At 66.8% G+C, this 18,858-nt stretch overlaps 1 protein-coding gene across 4 annotated transcripts; it reads left to right on the top strand.

The window, feature by feature from the left end:
• Nucleotides 1–51: 51 nt before the first annotated feature.
• TSPAN32 (tetraspanin 32) lies at nucleotides 52–16,990 on the top strand. Of its 4 annotated transcripts, XM_070457852.1 has the most exons (10): nucleotides 52–137; nucleotides 1,192–1,306; nucleotides 2,068–2,165; nucleotides 7,350–7,424; nucleotides 12,993–13,094; nucleotides 13,531–13,617; nucleotides 15,020–15,103; nucleotides 15,312–15,382; nucleotides 15,803–15,986; nucleotides 16,468–16,990. In XM_070457852.1, exons 1-10 carry the CDS (start codon nucleotides 72–74, stop codon nucleotides 16,489–16,491), a joined length of 906 nt encoding a protein of 301 aa, XP_070313953.1. In that variant the 5' UTR covers nucleotides 52–71; the 3' UTR covers nucleotides 16,492–16,990. The 4 variants fall into 4 exon arrangements, with proteins under 4 accessions (XP_070313953.1, XP_070313955.1, XP_070313956.1 ...); XM_070457854.1 differs by lacking the exon at nucleotides 13,531–13,617; XM_070457855.1 differs by lacking the exon at nucleotides 13,531–13,617 and having other exon boundaries at nucleotides 15,803–16,990.
• Nucleotides 16,991–18,858: the final 1,868 nt, after the last annotated feature.

The following is an 18,858-nucleotide window of genomic DNA, read 5'->3' as shown; positions in this document are numbered from 1 at the left end:
AGGGGAGGGGAGGGCAGGGCAGGGCAGGGGAGGGCAGGGGAAGGAGGGCAGAGGAGAGCAGAGGAACCTCCATGGAGCCTTGCCGTCGAGTCAGGGTGGCCAAATGCCAGATGCTGGCCACCAGCTTCTTTGTTCTGGTAACAGGCAAGCTGGGCAGGAGGCGGTGAGGGGTGGGGGTGGGGAGGGTGCACCGTGCTCCTGGGCCTCCAGAACTGTGGGTCCTCCTCCTAACACACACACCCGCCTTGCTGCCCCGTGCCCGTGCACCTGGGGTCCTGTGGGCAAAGTCTTGGAGGCAAAAGGTTGCCCCACGAGCAGTGTTCATCCTCCTGCCAGGCAGTTGACCTGGAGGGCCTTGGGTGGCTGGTGAACTGGGGTCGAAGAGAAGTCTCCCAGGGGCCTGGGGGGGCTGGCCTCCTGCCCTTGGAGGTGCTCTCACAGGATGGGGGGAGCTGAGAGGGCTGGGGGTCCACAAACGGAACCATCGGAGGTTCTGGGCCCTTGGAGGTGCTGGACAGTGAGTGTGTGTGCTGGCAATGGGGGGATGTGAATGTGAGTCTGTGTGGTGTGTGATGGGGTGTCTGTGATGGGGTGTCTGTGGTGGGGTGTCTGTGTGTGGCAGGGTGTCTGTGTGTGTAGTGGGGTGTCTGTGTGTGTAGTGGGGTGTCTGTGTGTGTAGTGGGGTGTCTGTGATGGGGTGTCTGTGTGTGTGGTGGGGTATCTGTGTCTGTGATGGGGTGTCTGTGCTGTGATGGGGTGTCTGTGCTGTGGTGGGGTGTCTGTGTGTGCTGGGGTGTCTGTGTGTGCTGGGGTGTCTGTGTGTGTAGTGGGGTGTGTGTGGTGGGGTGTCTGTGTGTGGTGGGGTATCTGCATGTGTAGTGGGGTGTCTGTGTGTGATGGGATGTCTGTGTGTGTAGTGGAGTGTGTGTGATGGGGTGTCTGTGTGTGATGGGGTGTCTGCATGCCTGTGATGGGGTGTCTGTGTGTGTGTGCTGGGGTGTCTCCATGTGGGATGTCTGTGTGTGAGGGTGTGGGGGTAGGTGTCTGCAGCAAAGGCCCCACTGAGGCCACCCCCAGAACACCTAGAAGCCCTGCAGCTGACCCTGTGTCTCGTGAGACCAGGATGCGGAGATGGGTGGTGGGTGTCGGAGCCCAGCCCCGTGGCCACCAGCTGGACATGCCTGCCCACAGCTCCTGGGCTCCGCCATGGCTGCCACGGCCGCGCTCAGCTACTTCGGGCCCCACTTTGCCGTCATCAGCCACGTGTCCACAGACAGGAGCACCTATGAGGCCGTGCACCACTGGGGTGAGTGACGCTGTGGGTGGCCACTGCCGGGGAGGGGGCTTCAGGGGCAAAGGCGGCTGGGGAGGAGCCCTGGGCGGGGGGAGGACCGCTGAGCGAAGCTGGGCTGGGGCAGGCAGCGGGGTCAGAGGCAGGAGGGGCCGCCCTGGGGTCCCAGCTCCCCTGGGCAGAGTCTGGGTCTGCCTGGATCTTCCTGGGCCCCTGGGGCAGCGTGGGTATGTCGGGGGGTATCTAGGCCCTGTCCTCCACGTCCAGGAAGGGGTGCTCACCCACGCTGAGGCCTTGAGCAGCTCAGAGAGATGGCATCATGTGCCCCCAACCCCACCCCTTGGGGGTCGTGGCCTCAGGAGAGATCACCAGAGGCTGAGGAGGGCAGATATGGTGAAAACTGAGGCTAGCGGGGAACGGTGGTCCTAGACCCAGGCCTCCTGTTTTTATCTCGAGCCCCAAACCCCAGACCCCCGGGAGCAGGAAGCCTGGGGCTGGGCCTGGACTGATAAGATTACTAGCCTGTCAGCAGGGCCTGGGGGCAGGAACAGGCTTCTGATGGTGGGGGGGGGGGGTCTGTGGGGGCAGTGCGGGGGGACGGGTGGAGGGGAGGGGGAGGGGGCAGTGCGGGGTGGCAGGGGGGCGTGGTGGGCACATCCCTGCTGATAAGATGAGGCCCCTTCAGGGCCCCTGGAAGCCCAGCAGCCTCGAGTCCACTCTTGCACCCCTGGGACCCCTGCCCAGGCACCCTGACCGCCCCCCCACCCCGCCCCCAGCCTTCTTCGCTGGAATCGTCCTGGCTGCACTCCTGACCCTGGGGGCCGTGCTGAGCACCACGGCCACTGTGAGAGGGGCCAGGGGCCTCATGGCTGCGGTGAGTGCTCCGAGCTGGGGGCCGAGGGAGCCCACCTCCCCCCGTGTCCCTAAGGAAAGCGAAGCCCAAGGGGTGTGGGACGGCCAAGACCCCCCAACCTGGGAGTCGGGACCCCTCAACCAGGGAGTCAGGACCCCCCCACCCAGGAGTCAGGATCCCGCCACCCAGAGTCAGGAACCCCCAACCCGGGAGTCAGGACCCCTCAACCAAGGAGTCAGGATCCCCCCCACCCAGAGATCAGGACCTCCCCACCCAGGAGTCAGGATTCCCCCACCCGGGATTCAGGACCCCCCACCTGGGAATCAAGACCCCTCCACCCGGGACAGTTGGAACCCCTCCGCCCGGAGTCAGGACCCCCCGCAACTCAGGAGAGTCGGGACCTTTTACCCAGGACAGCCAGGACCCCTCCATCTGGGCACCCTTCCCCAGGGGTGGTGTGATGGGCATTCTACCTCACCCCCATCATCCATGGGGGCTTTGAAAGGCAGCGTTGTCCCTCCCGGCCTTGGATGCTGGTCAGAGGCCCGGAAGGTCTGGTTCTGTGATACTGGAGGCTCTAGGAACACAGTTTGGATGAATTCCACCCTTTAGGATGAGGCCAGGCCCAATGGGTCCCCCGTGGGTCAGGACCGGGCCGTGAGCCCAAGGCCCCGGGCTCCTCCCGAGCAGCATTCCCTCCGTGGCAGCGCCAGTGGTGGGGCTCCCTCCCGCCCCGACCTCGCCCCATTGCAGGGGCCTTTGCTGCCCCCACGCCTGCTGCTCCAAGCGGCCGGTCCTACTGCACCTGCCAGCCCCCCTCTCGCCTGAACCGGGGCCTCGGCCCCTGGCTGGTGCTGTCACCTCACCCCCAACCCCTCTGGGGCTCCCCGAGACACCAAGTCTAGCCTTCCCGGGACTCCACGGGTCCCTGCGGCACCCACTTTCCGGCTTCCAGCCCTCTGCTCCCGCAGACCCCACCCCTACCCTGGGAGCAGTTCATGGGGCAGCCCCCCCGGGAGCTCCTGCCGGGGGCCGTGTTTCCCAGGTGGACTCTGGGGCTGCCAAGCCTGGGCTCCCTGGCAGCCTTCTGAGTCCCCACGGCTGGCGGGGTCTGTGGCCAGTGGTGTCAGCAAGCGTGTTGAATGACTCCTGGGTTACAGACATCTCCAAGGCCAGGTAGCTCAGTTGGTAAAGAATCTGCCTGCGGTGTGGGAGACCCAGGTTCGATCCCTGGGTCAGGAAGATCCCCTGGATAAGGAAATGGCAACCCACTCCAGTATCTTTGCCTGCAAAATCCCATGGACAGAGGAGCCAGGTGGGCTGCAGTCCACGGGGTTGCAGAGTCAGCCACGACTGAGCGACACACCAAGGCCAGGGGCAGAGTCACCTCCCAGAGCCGGGCCGGGCCCTGGTGTGCTAGAGGCCCATCTGGCAGCTGGGTCCCAATCAGGACCCCACAGGACCGTGGGCGGTGCTACCAACCTGGCCTGGGTGGTCCGGCTGGGCGGGGGAGGGAGGGAGGCCCCAGGGGCATCCGACCAGGCAAGTGGACTGCCTCCCTGGAGGGGAGCCCTAAGGCCTGGGCCTGCTGCAGGGACTCGCGGCTGGAGGTCAAGGCTGCGGGCAGCGGGGCCAGACCCGGAGGTCCGGGCGGGGCCAGCCTGCCGCGTCCGCCGCCAGGGGGCGCCATGGTGCCGGGCGCAAAGCCGCGGCCTGAAGCTGCTTCTGCCGAAGGCTCCTGCTGCCGGCCGGGGAGCTCCGGCCAGGCCCTTCCCTCTCTCCCCGACCACCGCGCTCTGCGCCCTGCTCTGGGGCAGGGACCCGGGAGCACCAGTGCCTCGGGTCTGCTTCCCTGCCCGGGACGCGGGTTGGGCGCCACCACTGGCCTCCTGCTGCACCCCGGGCTCCCGTGGGCCCGCAGCCAAGACGGGAGCCCAGCACTGCCCCCGGGCGGCTGAGATGGAGTAGGGGGCTGGGGGACCCCACCGCCGTGCCCACCCGCCGAGCGGGGGCCTGTGTGCACCCTGGGGTGCGGTGTTGCGTCCGGCATCTGTGTGTGTCTGCAGCGTGAGAGCCCCCGGGGGCTGGGAGAGGGCGATCTTTCCCGTCCTGCCCCCCACCTTCCTGCTGCTCCCCCTTCCTGCCCCCGCCGCCTCCCAAACCAGCCTCGCACACAGGAAATGAGCGGCTGAGAGCAGGGCTGGCCGCTGCGCCAAGGAAGCCATTTGGATTTATTTATGCTGTTGTTTAGAATCAGGAGAGAGGGCGGCGGGCATAGGGCCCACCGCACCCCGTGCCTCAGCGCACAGGTGGCCCGGGAGCCAGGCCCGTGTGCCACCCAGGACCCTCCGTGCAAGGCGGACGGGTGGGCGGGACGGAGGGATGCTCCCTCTCCCGAGGAATGGAACAGTTCCTGGAAAATGCTGGTCCCTTGAGCTGGCTCCGGGCCTCCAGCCTGGGAGGCGGCACTGCGCAATGGCTTCCAGATGGGGAAGGAGGCCCGTGGCCAGCCTGGGGGGGGGGGGAGGAGGAGGGAGAGAAGGAGGGGAGGAGGGAGAGGAGGGAGAGGAGGAGGGGGAGGAGGGAGAGGAGGAGGGGGAGGAGGAGGAGGGAGAGGAGGAGGGAGAGGAGGAGGGGAGGAGGGGGAGGAGGGAGAGGAGGAGGAGGAGGGGGAGGAGGGAGAGGAGGAGGGGGAGGAGGAGGGGAGGAGGAGGGGAGGAGGGGAGGAGGAGGGGAGGAGGGAGGGGAGGAGGGAGAGGAGGAGGGGAGGAGGGAGGGAGGAGGGGAGGAGGGAGAGGAGGAGGGGGAGGAGGAGGAGGGGGAGGAGGAGGGGGGGAGGAGGAGGAGAGGAGGAGGGAGAGGAGGAGGGGAGGAGGAGGAGGGGGAGGAGGAGGGGAGGAGGGGGAGGAGGAGGGGAGGAGGGAGAGGAGGAGGGAGAGGAGGAGGGGAGGAGGGGAGGAGGGAGAGGAGGAGGGGGAGGAGGAGGAGGAGGAGGAGGAGGGGGAGGAGGAGGAGGAAGAGTGGGAGGGGAAGGAAGAGGAGGAGGAGGAGGAGGGAGAGGAGGAGGGGAGGAGGAGGAGGGGGAGGAGGAGGGGAGGAGGGGGAGGACGAGGGGAGGAGGGGAGGAGGGTGAGGGGGAGGAGGGGGAGGAGGGGAGGGGAGGAGGAGGGGAGGAGGGGGAGGAGGGGAGGAGGGGAGGAGGGGGAGGGGGAGGGGGAGGAGGAGGAGGGGGAGGAGGAGGAGGGGGAGGAGGAGGAGGAGGGAGGAGGAGGAGGAGGGGGAGGAGGAAGGGGAGGGGGAGGAGGAAGGGGAGGGGGAGGAGGGGGAGGAGGAGGAGGGGGAGGAGGAGGAGGAGGGGAGGAGGAGGAGAGGAGGAGGGAGAGGAGGAGGGAGAGGAGGAGGGGGAGGAGGAGGGGGGAGGAGGGAGAGGAGGAGGGGGGAGGAGGGAGAGGAGGAGGGGGGAGGGGAGGGGGAGGAGGAGGGGGGGAGGAGGAGGAGAGGAGGAGGGAGAGGAGGAGGGAGAGGAGGAGGGGGGAGGAGGAGGAGGGGAGGAGGGAGAGGAGGAGGGAGAGGAGGAGGGGGAGGAGGAGGAGGGGAGGAGGGAGAGGAGGAGGGAGAGGAGGAGGGGGAGGAGGAGGAGGGGAGGAGGGAGAGGAGGAGGGAGAGGAGGAGGGGGAGGAGGAGGAGGGGAGGAGGGAGAGGAGGAGGGGAGGAGGGAGAGAAATAGAGGGAGGATGGGGAGGAGAGGAGGAAGAGGCATCCCAGAGCCATCTGGAGACTGAGGCCTGGTGGACCCCTGGGCAGGCAGGAGGAAACGTGGGGTGAAAGCTGGTGGGCCTCCACCCCTGAGCAGAGCTAGAGGTCCCTGTCCCTGCGTGGAGTCTGGGAGCCGGCGGGCTGGCCCCCTTTCCTGGAGCCTGGTGGACGCACCGCCACACGCCCACCAAGTGTGGAGCAGAAGGAACAGTCTCCATCCCCGTCCAGCCCGGGCAGTGTCAGTGTCTCTGCACCAGGGTGTCCCTCCATGCTGGCCATGGACCCCATGCTGGCCACGTACTCTCTGGTGTCACCCCAGTAAGGGCCCTGGGTCGGGACAGCCTGGCCACTCAGGCCCAGCAGCAGACAGTCCCACTCCCAGGAGGGAGCAATACTGGACTCCAGACCCCTGAGCCAGGTGGTCAGCAGGCGGACTGACCATCCAGAGCTCCTGGAGGCGGCTCAGCCCGAGGCCTGAATGGGAGCATCCCCAGCACAAGGTGACCAGTCAGACCACGGTGGGGGGGGGGGGCGTCCCCAGGGCAGCACAGAGGCCTGGGCAGCCTGGGGTGAGCCTCTGAAACGACCCACAAAAGAGCTCTGGGGACGTGTGTATTTTCAGGGGAGGGGACAAATATCAGCTTCAGAAACCCCGTGAGAGAAAGGGTCCACCAGAGCCCGAGGCCCGGGGATTGGCAGGAGGTGGACGGGCCCCCTGGGTCCTGGAGTGCACGTTGGTGGGAAGAGAAGCACCTCTGCTGGGGGTCACCCCATCTCAGGGTGCCCACTGGGCCATGCTCTTGGCTAGAACCCCAGCTCCTGAACCTCCAGGAGGCCCGTTTCAGAAAACCAAGCAAAACCAATTGTCCCTTCTGGAAAAGGCCCTTCCTATGCAAGCAATCCCCTGATGGCTCAGTCGGTAAAGAATCCACCTGCAATGCAGGAGAGTTTGATCCCCGGGTCAGGAAGATCCCCTGGAGGAGGGCGTGGCCACCCGCTCCAGTACTCTTGCCTGGAGAATCCCATGGACAGAGGAGCCTGGCAGGCCACAGTCCGTGGGGTCAGAGTCAGCCACGGCTGAGTGACGAAGCGCAGCACATCCAGGGCAGCCGCACCGAGCCGCCCTCCGGGCCAGACCACTTGAAGGGGGGCACATGTTCTGAATCTGAATCTCAGGCTCAGGGGAGGCCCCCGCCCCCAGCCCTTCTGGGGTCGGTGCCTTTCCCGGCCGCAGGTTCAGACGGCAGGGTTCTCCCTCATCCCGGGGCCTGACCGCCCGCCTCCCTGGGGCCCTGGGAAGCCAAAGCCGGCTGTGGGGGCCTCCCGAGAAGGGCCTAGAGAGGCCTGGGAGCCAGTGTGCCCGCCGCCGCAGGCCTGCCCTCGGCAGGGGGAGCCGCCGGGCCACGGCGGGGCCTGGACTCAGGTGCCCCCTCTCCCACCCCCTCCCAGGCCTTCCTGAGCTTCGCCCTGGTGTTCTGCGCCCTGGCGCAGGCGGCCTTCTGGAGGTTCCACAACCCCACCCAGGTGAGCGCGCCCCGTCACGCTGGGGAGGGCCCCTGCTCCCTCTCTCCTGCGGTCACCCGGGGAGATGGGCGGGTGTGGCGGCCACACTGGGGACACTCTCTGCCTGCGGGCCGGCCCTCTGCTGGGCTGAGAGCAGCAACTCCCGGGGCAGGAAGGAGGCAGGTGCAGGCCGCGGATACCCGCTTCTCTCTAAGGCCCCCCAGAGGCCTGGGAGATGGCACCTGGGGTTTGGGGGAGGGGAGCCTCCCAGGCCTGCAGGGCTGACTGGGGGGGTCGGCTCCAGAAAACGCAGCTCCGAGGACTGCACTCCTGACGGGGGCCGGGCCTGGCCGGGAGAGAGGCCTGTTGGCAGTGGGGGCGCGGGACAGGGGACGCGGTGTCCAGTGGCCCTTCAGGGCGGGCCCTGGCCTGCTTGTCGGTGGGCTGCCCGGGCGACCCGCTCCTTCCGTGGTCACTGCGGACTCTTCCCAGGGACACTCACGTCGGTGGTGACCATGGCGATGGTGGGCGTGGGTCCCGTTGGTCTCCTTTCCTTCCTCCGTCCACCCACCCCTCCATTCCCTGGGTGCTGCTGCTTCCGAGCGACCCCGGGGCGGCTCAAGGCTGGCAGGGAGGGAGGCCCCAGTTCTGATCATGCAGTCACGTGGGACGCCGGCCCCCGGCCAACGGGGCTTGACGCCTGTGGGCCCGGGTCTAGGGTGCGCACAACCCCAGGGAGGAGGTCAGGACCACAGCTCTGGAGAGACTGCTCCCATGTGACCAGGGCGGGGTCAGCCTGGCCTTCCAGAAATTCTGCCTGAGCTCCAGGCCCTGAGACAGAGCTGAAAGCCTTCCTGGGAAACGGGACTGGTCAAGTCCATGAGCAGAGCTGAGTCCTCCCAGACCAGGGCTGGGGGTCAAGGTCAGAACTTCTGTGGCCAGACAGAGGAAATGGGTGCTCAAGAGGTTCAGAGAGACGAGGACGCAGCCCCGTATGGGCTCCTGTTTGCAGGGGCCGAAGACTGGCAGGGCCGGGAGGGTCCACATGGCGGGTCTCAGCTGGGCAGAGTGAGGCTGGCCAACACCAGTGCCCACCACGCCCCGTGCCCGTGGCCCCGACAGGCTCAGCTTCACTCCCCAGCCGAGCCAGTAGGCTGAAGGGCAGCCCCCGGGTGCCCCTCCCAAAGGGGCTGCTCTGACTGAGTGGCCAGGGCCTGCAGGGGTCTCCCCCCAGCCCCCAGGATTGGACAAAGCCAGGCAGGAGAACTCGGGCCCAGGCTTTGCCTGAGACAGCCAAGCCCCAGGCCAGACCCCAAAGCAGTCCCTGGGAGCCCAGCCCCACAGACCCTGTCCAGCCAGACTTTCTGAGACCCTGAGCGCGCCTTTCTCCTCTCCTTGGGCTTCAGATTCCCCTGCACTCCATAAGGACCAGCCCGGGGAGACCATGGCCACTCCTGCTGGAGGACACTGCTGGGGGGCGGCGGTTTAGTCACTAAGTCGTATCTGGCGCTTGCGACTACAGCCCGCCAGCCTTCTCTGGCCACGGGATCTTCTGGGCAAGAACACTGGAGTGGGTTGCCACTTCCTTCTCCGGGGGGGTCTTCCTGACCCAGGGATAGAACCCAGGTCTCCTGCATTGGAGACACATTCCTTACCAACTGAGCCACTAAGGAAGCCCTGGAGGATACTGGGTTTCCAGGCAGAACCCCGCACAGGCAGGTGACCGGTGGCGTGTCTGACCGTGTGTCAGGGATCCCAGCGGCCCCGGCCCTGGCTGCACGGGCGCCCCGAGACATTCCTGCTCCATGCAGAGAACGGCTGGTCAGGAGGCCAAGCTCGTGCTGCGTGCTCTGAGGTGTGTGGTTACCACTCTGAAGCCCAGGGGGCTTCCCTGGCGACTCCGTGGGTAAAGAGTCCACCTGCGGTGCGGAAGAGCCGTGTTCAGTCCCTGGGTTGGGAAGATCCCCTGGAGAAGGAGATGGCAACCCACTCCAGTATTCTCGCCTGGAGAATTCCACAGACAGTGGAGCCTGGTGGGCTGCAGTCCATGGGGTCACAAAAGTCGGACACGACTGAGCAACTAACACTTTCACATTTTTCTTTACCCACTCTGGCCCTGTCCTCCCTTACACGCAGCACAGGCCTAGTTCCTCCGTCCCCCTGCCACCGCTGAACTCCTTGGAGTTGAGGAGGCCATCCCCAGACCTTCCAGGGCGGTGCCATCCTCTTGGTCCACAGATGGAGGGACTCAGGCCCACGGGGATAGGGAGGGAGCCAGGTCACCCTGGCAGGGCCACCGTCAGCACTCTTAGCCCTGAGTCAACACCTTTTTTCCTGTTTCTGCCCAAAGATCACCCCAAACTGTTCACCACCACCCTGGCATCATCTGGGGTCACCCACCCCTGACCAGAGGGGGAAGAGGACATTCCCTCTGGTTCTTGGGGGTTCAGAGCCCGGAAAGGCAGCCTCGGCTCTCAGTGACCCAGAAGCACTGTGCCAGGCTGCTGACCCACCACCCAGGAGCCGCCGGGCCAGGCGAGGTCTGGGTCGCCACGCAGGGTGGTCCCTGCCAAGACGACTGCCAGGGTGCCCGGGCCGGGCAGCTCCTCCCGGGCAGCTGCAGCCCCCTTCTTGGCTGTGACCCTGTGTTTACAGCTTGAAGTCCATGGCTGGTGGGTCTGTGGAGGCGGGGCTCACAGGCCGAAACCCTTCTGGGGCTCCCGCTCTGGGAAGGGGAAGGGGTGGAAACAGACAGGACCCAGCTGGGCCTCCTCCCTGCACGGCCCCCGCCCCCCCAAAGAAGTCGTTCTGGTCTGGTCTGTGCTGCAGCTGGCCTTCGGGGTCCGGTGTTTGGGCCCTGGCTGGCCCTGGGGCGGGCTGGGGCTTCCTCCCACACCTGCGTGGGCGCAGGGGGGTCTGGGTGGGGTCAGCCTCGTGCCCGGCGCTCTTGGGCAATCAGCCCACCTTCCTGGGCCTCCATGTCCTCATCTGTAAAGGAGTATGAAGACCTCCCTGTGCAGGAATGAACGAGCACAGGTGAAGGGATGAGCGGAACCTGCCTGCAGCCCCTGAGCCCGGGTCTGACCTCCGTACCCGCACTCATAAGGGCACGGGCCCCGGGTGGCAGGGGCCGAGGAGCCGCCTGTCCTGTGCCCCGGACCCCGGGAACCTGCGGGGGCCTTGGCGTCAAGGCCAACCCAAGCCAGCAGATCTCGCCTTCTTCCCTGGGGTCCTCCTGGAGGCAGAAGCAGAGACTCTCAAAGGGCAGTGCGTTTGCTCTAAGGGGGTCTGTCACCCCCATTTCTCCCCTGGAACCCCCCGAGAGACCCTGAAACACGGGGTCCAGATGGCCCGTCTACCTGTGGACGGCCGTGACTTCCGGTGGCCCCGGAGCCATCCCGCAGGCCCCCAGCCCCCCTCCCAGCCTCAGGCCCTGGTAGCTGCCCTGAAGCTTGGCGGGCATTCAGCAGGACTAGGCGGCCGTGCTGTGAATACAAAGCTTGAGGGCGCCTGAGAGCCGCTCTGCCCAGTCCCCAGACAGGCCTGCGGGCGATTAACTGCCAGGCCCCGCTTAATAATTCAGGCACGGATTGAGTACGGCGGTGCCCGAGCTGGTGTAAGGCTGCCTGTCCCCCAGCTCCCGGGCTGGGCCCCGCCCCTGGAGGCCACTCTCCTCCCCCAAGGTCCACTAGCTGCCAGAGCCGGCCCTGGGCCACCGGGGGCTGGTCTGCGGACCACCTGCAGCTCCCACTGCCCCCGCCCCTTAGGCGTCCCCCGCCAGGCAGGCTAGCAGACTATGGGAGGCTGGTCAGCAAGGCTGGGAGGGGCCCTCGTGGGGAGCTGGCCTGGCAGGGGCACCCCAGGCCCCCGGTTTGACTTCAGCAGCCCAGGAACCCTGTCCCGAGGGGCAGCCCTGGCGCCCTGGGAGACAGAGCTTAAAGATTAGGGTGCCCTGCAGGGAGCACCCAAGTCTCAGGGCCCAAGGGCCTCTGAGACCTCCCAGCACCCCCAACTTCTCTCCTAGAGACACACAGGACCCCTGTGCCCCTGAGCCTGGGCCCCCAAGGGGCACCACCCACCCAGTCACTGGGCCTTGGGAGAGTCTGCCTGGCCCCCGCGTCCAGGCCAGGGGTCTCGGGCAGGGTGTGGCTTTGTCGGATCCACCTCTTCACCCAAAGGAGGGGCTTGTGGCCCCCACTTCTGGGGATGGGTGGGGGTGGGGAGGCAGGAAAGACACGCACAGCTCAAGCCCCAGTGGCGTCCCCTCCAGCCAGCGTTGCTGGGAGCAGCACCCCACCTCAGAGGGGCCGCAGTCTCCCTGGGCCCTAGTGGGGGTTGGGGAGAGCTAGACCCCCGTCACAGCCTCCTGCACCCCTGACCCCAGGCTGGCTCCAGGCCCCCCACCCGGGACCTCCTCCCACAGAGACCAGGACAGCCTGGCCGATCTCCACCCCCAAGACAGGGCTCCTCGCCAGGCCTCCTGCAGGAGGGGCCAGCCTGGCGCCTGGCCCCCCGCCCAGGACGCTGCCCACCTCCCCCTCGGGTAGGGAACAAAGCCGCCGGAGCATCCGGGCGGCTCTGAGATCCAGGTCTCACCAAGGGGTGATGAGCTCTGAGCGCGATGCTGGGGGTGCAGACCCGCCCATCCCTACAGGGGCACCAGGACTTTGGGCAGCACTGGGCAACGCCACCCCCCCGCCCGCCTGCCCCCAAGACCTGCAGGCTGGGACTGGGGAAGCCGCTTCCTTTCTGGAGGGCGGGGTGGCTGCCCAGAGCAGGGTACCCCCGAGCACCCTCCCACCCATCCCAGCGGGCGCGCGACTCGAGGGCAGGAAGGGAAGGGAGGCTGGGCTCAGGGTCTCTGAGGTGGGGAAGGAGGGCAGGGAGCTCAGAGGCCTTGTCCATGCCAGCCCAGTGACCCCAGCGCAATCACAGAAGACTCCCTGGAGGAGGCAGGGTTCCAGTTTGCCTCTGGAGAAATAAGTTGCAAGGGGAGGACAGTTCAGAAGGCACAGAAGCTAGGCAGACGGAAGGAGGTCTGGGGGAGGGGTAGGGTGTGAAGGCAGAGCTCCTCTCTTCCATCATCCCCAAGGGGCCTCGTCAGTGCTGGGTACTTAGGCCTTGCCTGGAGCCCAGCTGTCTGGGCTTTCCAGAACATACCGGATGGATCTGCGGGAAGACCTGGAGCATCCCTGTGAGCTGAGCCCCGGCACGAGGCGGCTCCTGGCCGTCTCCCCCAGGCCCACCCTTGCCTTTCCCTCCCCACCGTGCGTTTCCAGATCAGCAGAAGCAGGTGGACACTTAGGCCGGGCTCTCCTCCCATCGTAAGACAAGAGTTGGTTTACCCTGCAGGACCCCCAGGGGCGAGGGTGGCATCAACAATCGTTCTTGGGGGGAGGTCCCCACAGCTGGAGCATGGGAATCCCTGTGACCAGCACCCGGGGGACGCAGGCCCTGCTCCAGGGGTCCCGGTCCCCAGGGAGCAGGAGGAGGAGGCCGGCTGGGCGCTGCTCAGCACCTGAGACCCTCCGGGGGTCTGTCAGGGACGTGAGCTTCACCAGCACGGCCTTCCCGGTGCCCTCTGCACAGGTGGAGGACGCCGTGCTGGATGCCTACGACCGGGCCTATGACCAGGCGGTGAGGAGCGCATCCGGAACCGGGCGGCAGGAGCTGGTGGCCATCCAGGACACGGTGAGCACGTGCAGGAAGACCCCTCCAGGGCAGCTCTGGGCGGCCTGCCATCCAGAAACGGGGCACAGGGGAGCAGCCCCCCAGAGCCAGCTTGGCCGGGTGCTGAGCTGAGGATCCTGGGTCACCACGCCACGGCGGGGGGGAGGCGCAGGGCAGAGCGCACCCGTCTTCCGTCCGCCCTGGGAGGCCCGGCTTCTGAGTCTGCGGGCCCAGAGCAGAGGGCGAGGGCCCGCGTCCACACGTGAGCTTCCAGATGGAGGTGGCACAGCCCATCCTGGGGCACGCAGGCCAGGCTGCTGGGAGCTGGGTGCCCCCATGCCTGGCCCTGAGCCCCCATCCTGGCCTGGGGTGGGGCGCAGGGAGGACGTCGCGCCTCGGTTTCCCCTCTGCCCCTGGGGTTCTCAGAGCAAACTGCCTCCCTCTTCTGCCTCTGCAGTTCTGGTGCTGTGGCAAGAGCTCGCCCCTCGGGCTCCTGGGGGGCTCAGAGGCCGACCTGTGTCAGGGGGAGGAGGCCACCAGACAGGTGAGGGGAGGGGCCCGCCACCATCCCTGGGGGCTCAGCCACTGGCTGCCCCAGACCCTCCCAGGGAGGGGGCTGGCCTGGGCTGGGGTCACTTGACCCGGCTGGGCCCAGGTGCTCACTCCTTCGCACAGCTCTCAGCTTGGCGGACTGAGACCCTCCCATCAGAACCCTCTAGAAGGGCAGGGGAGGGTAGGAGACCCAGGGGCTGAGATGTGCCGAGCACCCAGAGAGTGTGGTGGGTGGCTCTGCCTGGGCTGGGGTCCCCGAAGCCAGAAGGACATTTCCTGGAAGGTCAGCCCGGGCCTGAATCTGGCCAGGAGGGCGTCGGAGGCAGGGACCCTCTTCTTCCCAAAGACAGTGGCCTCCCCTCCCCCCATCCCCTGGCTCCCCTCCCCCACCCATAGGAACAAATTCGCCCCATCTCTGGCAAGAGGCTCCTGGCCACCCTCCAAGAAACAGACAGGAGGATGCAAATGGCTGGAGGCCCAGTCCAGGACAGAACCAACACAGCGCCCTGGGCCCTGGCGCTGGGGGGGGGCGAGGGCAGAGGAGGGATGGGGGGGTGGGAGGCTTGTTTAAACCAGCAGGGGGAGGCCCCAGGTCCTCGCCTGCAAAGTGGGGGTGAAGGCCAGCCTCCTGCACCTTCTGAGAGGGCAGGCGGCATGGGAGCCGGTGAAGGCCTTGTGGGAAGGCACCCCTGGGGGGGGGGGAGGGAGGGCGGACCCCCTGTCGCTTTCTAACAGGAAGTGCAGCCTCGGGGGCGGGGACGAGAGCCTGTCAAAGGGATTCACGGGCAGATGGACAGACAGACACCAAGCCGGCCTCCTCTCCCCCAACTCGGGCTTCAGAGCCCAATGCCGTCTGCCCCACCGCACACCCTGCCCCAGCCTGCCCCCGGAGCACCAAGTCCTTCCCCGGAGCCGAAGTGGTTCAGAGCGGGGGCGGTCCCCTCCCTCTTCCCTGGAGACAGCGTGCCTCTGTGGACACCACGCCCTGGGGAGGCTGGGAAGGTTCAGCATGGAGCAAGAACGGCCCTCCCTCTTAGCCAGCGCCCTTTCCTCAGCCAGGATCTGCATCCCACCCGCAACAGGGAACCTGGGACCCAGAGTAACTGGGTCTCAGCCTACCCTGGGGGCAGACACACGGCCCAACACCGCTGCTTAGCGTTCACCCAGAGGCAGGCCCCGCTGGACCTCCGGAGCCCCTCATCCCCACAGAGGCAGGTTCCTTCCTGCTTGTCTCTGCCTGTTTTCAGTGCCTGTCCGGAGCTCGGGGCGGGTCCCGGGACAGGCCGCACCCCTAGCCTGGGTCCCAGTGGCCGCTGCGGCCCCACACCCCTTGCGAAGGTGCCGTGCCCGGGCCGGGAGGGGCAGTCCAGGCCCACACGCTGCCCTCTGCCCAGGACTGCCTGCGGGGGATCCAGAGCTTCCTGAGGGTGCACGGGAACATCGTCTCCACGCTGATCGGCCTGGGCCTCGCCTTCACGGTAGCTCTCACTGCCCCCCCCCCCCACAGCCCTCGTCCCCCGCGGCCCCCCACCCCCAGGGTCCTGGGGACCTGCAGGCTCGCCCTGCACGGGGAGCAGGGAAGAGCAGGCCTGGGGGTGACGTGGCCTCCCTGACTCCCTTCCCCCCGGGGGGGGGACAGTGAGCCCCCAGAGCTGCTGGGACAAGTGCTCCCCCCACCCGCCCCAGGTGTACGCAATGCTGCTTAGCTCCTTCATCTGGTTCACCATCCACTCGGGCAGATACTCCGTGAGCCAACGGTAGGCCCGCCCGCCCCGGTGCCGCCACCTCCCCAGAAGGGTCCTACAGGCCTGCAGGTGCGGGAGGAGGGCAGAGAGCACCACCCCTTCCCACTCCCAAGATCCCGCCTCTGCCCAGTTGTGGGGCCCCTGGACGAAGGGCCCAGGCGGACACCCTAGGGAAGGTGCTTGGGGGCAGCAAGCACTCAGCCGAGCAGGCTCCGCCCCCTCCCCACCCCTGCAGACACGGGGTCTCACTGTGGCATCTCCACCACTGTGGGGAGACGGGGCTGCTGGGGCCCCCAGGAGAGCCCCCTGCCTGCATCTACGCCGCAGGCTCTGCCACCACTGACCCGGCCTCTGCTCTGGCCACCTGCACGCCCTCCAGGCCCAGATCCCTGGCCCGCCCCTCTGCGTTCTCACCACCCCTCTGCCCCTCAGGGCCCACAGCTGCCCTCCCCAGGAGCACAGAGTCTACAGACACATCCAGGAGGGATCCCGGTCTCCTCGCCGCCCGTCCAAAGCGGACGCTCCCAAGGGCCGTCTGAGTCCAAGCAGACGCTCTGGTCAGCTTCTGCTGCCCCGGGACACCCACCCGCCTGCCCATGGGAGCGGAGACGCTACGGTCTGCACTCGCATGTAACCCTTGTGGGAGGGGAGGCGCTGTTTCCCTCCACTTGGTGGGGTGGGGGGGAGAAGCTTGACTAGACAGCACCTCCATTTAAGCCGACAGGGGGCTGGGGGAGCAGGGGTCAACCGCAGACTCTGGGGAGGCTAGCGGGGTGAGAGTGCACTCAGAGGGAGCAGAAGGTGGGCTTGGTAGGGCTCCCTGGCCCCCAACCCCTAGGCTCTGGGGAGATGGGAGGACCCACTGCAGGCTCGGGCAGACTGGGAGCAGTTCAGTTCTGCGCAGCGTCAGGACTGAGGCCCCACCCGCGTGGGCTGTCCGCGGGCTGCTCTCCTCCGGAGACCGCTTCCCCTCCTCACACGGCCCCCCATCCTCACGTCGCAGGCAGGAGGGCTCCTGCTCCCCTCTGACCCTCCGGGCGGGAGGGCTGTCTGCAGGCCCAGGTGGTTAGGTGATGACCACCCGGTGACCTCCCCAGCATAAGGAGAAATCACGTGTGTAGTGATGCCGTGCGCACGGTCCCGGGGTTGCATCTGAGAACTCCTGCCTGCTGCCCGCCATCCGACCACCTGACAACTGGCATCCTGGGCTCAAGTCCCAGAGTCCTGGGCGGGACCCCAGACAGGCCCAGCCCAGCTCGGGGGCCCCATCGTAGCTGCCAAAGGACAAGGGAACACGGCCCGGCCCGTTGAGCTTCCACCAAGGGGGTGCAGCTCCGCCCCCACCGAAACGGGCAGAGTCGGCTTCTTCCCCAGCAAGGAGCAGCGTCTGTGAGGGGACAGAGTGACCAACACCCGCTGCCTGCAGTCACACACCCTCCCCGCAGTACAGCTCCCAGAGCTTTGCCCCCGGGACAAAGCAGACTTGCGCCGGAAGCTCGTGGGCAGAAGCCTCGCGGTTCCGCGGTTCTGGGTTTGGTAACCGTCCAGGGCTTCTAGGGAGGTGCGTTCCTCTCCCGGTTCTGTTCTTCTCATCTTACAAAATAAACTTGAAGGAAGGCACCAGTACTGGTGGGAAGAAGCGGGAACGGGCCTGCAGTAGGGATTTCCCCGGCAGTCCGGCGCTGGACGCTCGGCGCTTCCACCGCAGGGGCCGGGCAGCGGGCGGAGGACCAGAGAGGAAGAGAGGAGAGGGCGTGCGTCAGGGTCAGATCCCGTAGACACGGGTATGAGCGCGCGGGAGAAGGGTCTGCGCCGGAGGCGCGCGCGCTCCCTCCGCGGCCAGGCGCGCCGCCCCTCTCTCGCCCCACCCGGCCCAGGCCCCCTCCCCTGCTTCTCCCGTTGGTGAGCCCACTCCTCGTGGGGAGGGTGCTGGGAAGGAAGGCCTCCTTCCTGGGGTCACCTCTGCCGTGGGCTCATCACCCCCTCGTCCCGCCCTCACTCAGGAGCAGGACCCCATTTCCTCTTGATCCCGTCACCCACCCATCACCGTGGCCCCCTTTCCGGCCCCTGAATCCACTGGCAGAGGAGCCCCGGTGGGCCAGGTGGGGCCCCCACCTTCTTCCAACCCAAGGTCACCACTGCTTTGTTCAAAGCATCCCTTTGCTGGGACTGAAAACCAGGCAAGCGGGGACCAACGGGGGCGAGAGGCGGAATGTTTGCCAGCCGCCCATTCACTCTAATCACAGGAAGCAGGCGCCCCCCACGCGGCCTCCACCCGGTGCATCCTGATTTGGGGGAGATGGTGGCATTGACTAGCATGTCCTACAGGACACAGGGCCACTGTCACCCCACTGTCCCGGCCATGGTCCTAAACGATGCCAGGGCTGGGCTGCCATCCCATGGGGTCTTCTCCTTGAGGAGCGTGGTCCGGGGTGGCCCTCGGGGAGCCCAGGGCACCTCCCCTTGCCTTGCTCCTCTGGCTGTAAGGTCAGCTCCCTGCCCAGAAACAGGGATCCGTGAGGAACTAGGACGGCAGCAGGGCGTTAAGTCGGTAAATAAGGGAAGCAGGGGCGCGGGCAGGGGGCACTCACAAGCAGGACGAGGGCCGGCCGATGGGAACCATCGCTGCCCCTCCCGTGAAGCGGGGGCCGTGTTCACCAGCATAACCCGCCAGGTGGGCCGTGACTTCCGGGGAGGTTGGCACTGAACTGTGGACGCAGGAAAGTAGGTGGCCTCCCCCATGTTGGGGGGCACAAGCCGGTCCCCCGAGGCCTGAACGGAACACAATGGGGGGAAAAGAGAACGCGCCCTCCTCCGGCCCCACCCCTTGAGCTGGGGCAGCTCCTGGCACCTCCTCCTGCCCTCAGACCCAGGTTTACAGCATCGCTGGGGCTCAGGCCTCCAGACTTGGGCTGGATGACGTCACCAAACTGACCCTCCTGAGCCACCAGTGTGCCCATTCCCAGCCCCATAACCACGAGAGCTATTTCCTCGTAGTACATATTTTATAGACAGGAAGGTAGGTAAATAGCTGGATGATAGGTGGATGGGTGTATGGATGGAAGGGTGGAGAGATGGAAGAATGGAGAGATGGAAGGGTGGAGAGATAGATGGGTGGATGAACGGAGGATGCGTGGATGGGTATAGAGACAGATATCCCACTGGTGGGCTTCCCAGGTGGCACCAGTGGTAAAGGACCTGCCCGCCAATGCAGGAGACTTAAGAGATGCGAGTTCCATCCCTGGGTGGGAAAGATCCCCTGGAGGAGGACATGGCGGCCCATTCCAGCATTCTTGCCTGGAGAATCCCAGGGCAGAGGAGCCTGGCGGGCCCCAGGGGGTCACGAAGAGTCAGACACGACTGAGTGAGTGAGCACGCATGCGCGCATCCCACTGGCGCGGTTTCTCTGGAGGCTCCTGACCAACACGGGGTCTCACGTCCGTGAACCTGCTGCCAGGGGGCAGGCCGGTCTCCCGGAGGTACGGCAT

This window comes from Odocoileus virginianus, chromosome 28, assembly GCF_023699985.2.
Source record: "Odocoileus virginianus isolate 20LAN1187 ecotype Illinois chromosome 28, Ovbor_1.2, whole genome shotgun sequence".
In the NCBI taxonomy this organism is placed as follows: domain Eukaryota; kingdom Metazoa; phylum Chordata; class Mammalia; order Artiodactyla; family Cervidae; genus Odocoileus; species Odocoileus virginianus.
This window is presented reverse-complemented; position numbering and strand designations above follow the sequence as displayed.